At 36.8% G+C, this 2,814-nt stretch overlaps 2 protein-coding genes across 5 annotated transcripts in view; one reads left to right on the forward strand and one right to left on the reverse strand.

The window, feature by feature from the left end:
• LOC107613715 (general transcription factor 3C polypeptide 6) overlaps window positions 1-1,399 on the reverse strand; it is a 6,006-nt gene extending 4,607 nt beyond the window's left edge. For 2 of the 4 annotated variants that reach the window (XR_002352184.1, XM_016315834.2), the window contains exons 1-2: window positions 1,008-1,393; window positions 51-197 (exon numbers count right to left, since the gene is read on the reverse strand). The gene's annotated coding sequence lies outside the window, so the exon portion shown is untranslated. Of the gene's footprint in view, window positions 1-50; window positions 204-1,002 lie in introns of all 4 variants that reach the window. The other 2 variants (XM_016315835.2, XM_021109123.1) reach the window with 2 other exon arrangements.
• Window positions 2,392-2,814, forward strand: part of LOC107610742 (protein MAIN-LIKE 1-like) — a 1,638-nt gene continuing 1,215 nt past the window's right edge. Inside the window, exons 1-2 of the mRNA XM_016312745.1 lie at window positions 2,392-2,463; window positions 2,557-2,616. Coding sequence (XP_016168231.1) covers window positions 2,392-2,463; window positions 2,557-2,616 — 132 coding nt within the window. The remainder of the gene's footprint in view (window positions 2,464-2,556; window positions 2,617-2,814) is intronic.

The following is a 2,814-nucleotide window of genomic DNA, read 5'->3' on the forward strand; positions in this document are numbered from 1 at the left end:
TAGGGGGAAAAGAGAGAGACAAAGGTAAAACAAATAAAATTGAGGCTCACTGGAGAAGACGACGTTGGCGCTGCCGGTCAACGGAGAACAAAGACAGTGTGGGTGTGGGTGTGGCTCTAGCTACTGCACGTGTGCGCCCTAAGGATTGGGGTTGTTCCCAACACCATTAGAATGACCTTGGAGTGCATGCTCATCACCTTAACAGAACACACCATAGTTGTCAGAACCAAACCAGTCAGGCTACTAGGTCACTGGTTTAACCGGTGAGTCATGGTTGAACCGGTTGACTCGGTTTCATATATATAAAAAAATATAAAATAATCAAAAACTTAAAATTAAAATTTAAAATACATATCTTTCACTAGCACTTTAACAAGTCTCAATATAGAAAAACAACAATATAGAACAGCAACAATACAGAACAGCAATATAAATTCACAGCAACAATATCAAAACAGCAGCTCTTTCACAGAACCTATCCCTTATCCAACAATATAAATTCACAGGAACAATATAGCACAGCAACAAAATCAACCCTAAACACCAATAATCAGAAAAAACATCAATCCACCACTAAACCTACATATATTACATCGTAAAACAAAAATTTGAATAATCTGCCAAGAATTAACAAATTATAATCAATAAAATATAATCAACAACAATCAAGAATCAACTGAATCAGTTAATCACTTACTCAGTTAATCAAATTTTAATCCAACCACTGAATAACTAAAGAAAAATTAGAAAACATACTTGATGACAAGAAGGCAGAACGCGGGCAGAGAAGAGGGCAGTAACAAATAGAACAGCATCAACACTATAAAAACAGCAACTCAATTCATAGAGCCTATCCACTATCCAACAATATAAATTCACAGAACAATACAAAAGCAGCACCAACACTATAGAAACAGCAGCTCAATTCACCATAATCATGTAAAAACAGCAAGAAATCAACAGATTATAATCCAATAACTGAATAACTAATTAAAAAATAGGTTAACTGATTATGTGAAGGCAGAATGCGGGGGGAGAAGAGGGAGACCAAGCTCGGCGGTGCAGAGACTAGCGAGGGGAGGCAGAAAAGACGCGATCCCCGCAGGATGAGGACGCGACGACGACGGGGACAGCGACAAGAGACGCACAGCGGCACAGGAGCAAGGAGACTAGACGACACAGTGAAGGCGAGCCACAGACGCAGGCGACGATGAAGTGCCGAAGATGCACAGGAGCCGGGACGAGACGCAGAGGAGCCGGCGACGTGGAAGCAACCGTACGGTAGCGGTGGGCAGTGGCAGATTTGTGAGTGTGAGGGAGTGAGAGGGAGAGGCTCTGCCTCTGGAGTGAACTTCAGACTTCGGAGAAAGTGAGGGGAGATGGGATTGGGGTCCTTTGAGGAATTTTTTATTTAAATAAATAAATTAATTATAATAATTACCGAAATAAATAATTTAAAAAATATTTACTGAAATAAATATTCTTAAAGGAGATAATTTTGTATGTATTTCGTTTACGGTGTATAGTTATCTCGTTTACATTGTAAACGAGAATGTAAACGAGATATATGTATTTTTTTAAAAAAAATTAAAAATAATAAAAAATATTAATATTATCAATAATCCAAATTTTTAGCATGCAATTAGTACATAAAAAAGTTTATAAAAGAAATTAAAATAGATATATTTGATCAATTGATACTCAAAAAAGTTGATGGGATAGTGGAAAGAGAATGGAAACGTTATCTCTCACGTTATCTCCTACTATTCACGTGAGAGATAACAGTTTCTATTCTCTTCCCACTATCTCATCAATATCTCCTAACAATTGACAAACGATTATTTTTATTTTTCAAATTTAAATCAATCCAATTAGATTATAATTTAATTTATATTTTTTAAAATAAATATATTTAATCAATTAATACTCAAAAAAATATGCCAAGGGGAGCTCATTATTACCCAAATCCGCCAAATCAAATTTTGATACATCAATCTATCAGAACACATTTTTATATAATTCGAATCAAGTAGATTCGAAATAGGTTTGCAAGTAGTTCGAATTGATTCAATTCGAATTACCCTTAAGGACTCCTCCAACGTAGTTCGAATCAATTAGATTCGAATTAGGCATGCAAGGTTCGAATCAATTCAATTCGAATTACTCTCATCTTGCAACTCATAGTAATTCGAATTGTATTAATTCGAATTACACACATTTCGTCCCAATAGGTAATTCGAACCTTATTGATTTGAATTACAGGTGAATTCCCTATAAAAGGAGTTCGAACCTAGTTCATTCGAATCAGTTTTCCAAACTGAGACCCCACAAAATCCTAGAGAAAGCGTCCCAAAACCTGCTCGAGAAAGTCTGCAGCGGCATACTTAGGCGATGGGGGACGATCCGGGAAGGCTGTATCGACTGGATGGAGTTGCTCATATAGCCGGGGTGATCAACGACGAGGTTAGCGGTTTACTATGATGGTTTATTATATTCGTATATGTTAGTGGTATTGTAAATCGGTTTATTAGGTGGTTTTTGATAGTGGTTTTAAAGGCGGTTTTATTTGCGGTTTATGTTAGTGGTTTTGGATTTGTTGTTAGCCATGCGGTTTATGTAAGTGGATTTTCCCGTAGTTTTTGTAAGTGAATTTGGCCGTGGTTTTTGTAAGTGGATATGGCCGTGGTTTAATGAGTGGTTTAGTGAGTTGTTTTTGCCCGTAGTTTTATTAAGTGTATTTGCATGTGGTTCTTTTTCTAATATCGTGGATTCGGTTTGAGTTTGCGGTTTTGATTGCGGTTTTGCTAGCGGTTC

The sequence above is a fragment of the Arachis ipaensis genome, chromosome B08 (assembly GCF_000816755.2).
Source record: "Arachis ipaensis cultivar K30076 chromosome B08, Araip1.1, whole genome shotgun sequence".
Lineage (NCBI taxonomy): Eukaryota > Viridiplantae > Streptophyta > Magnoliopsida > Fabales > Fabaceae > Arachis > Arachis ipaensis.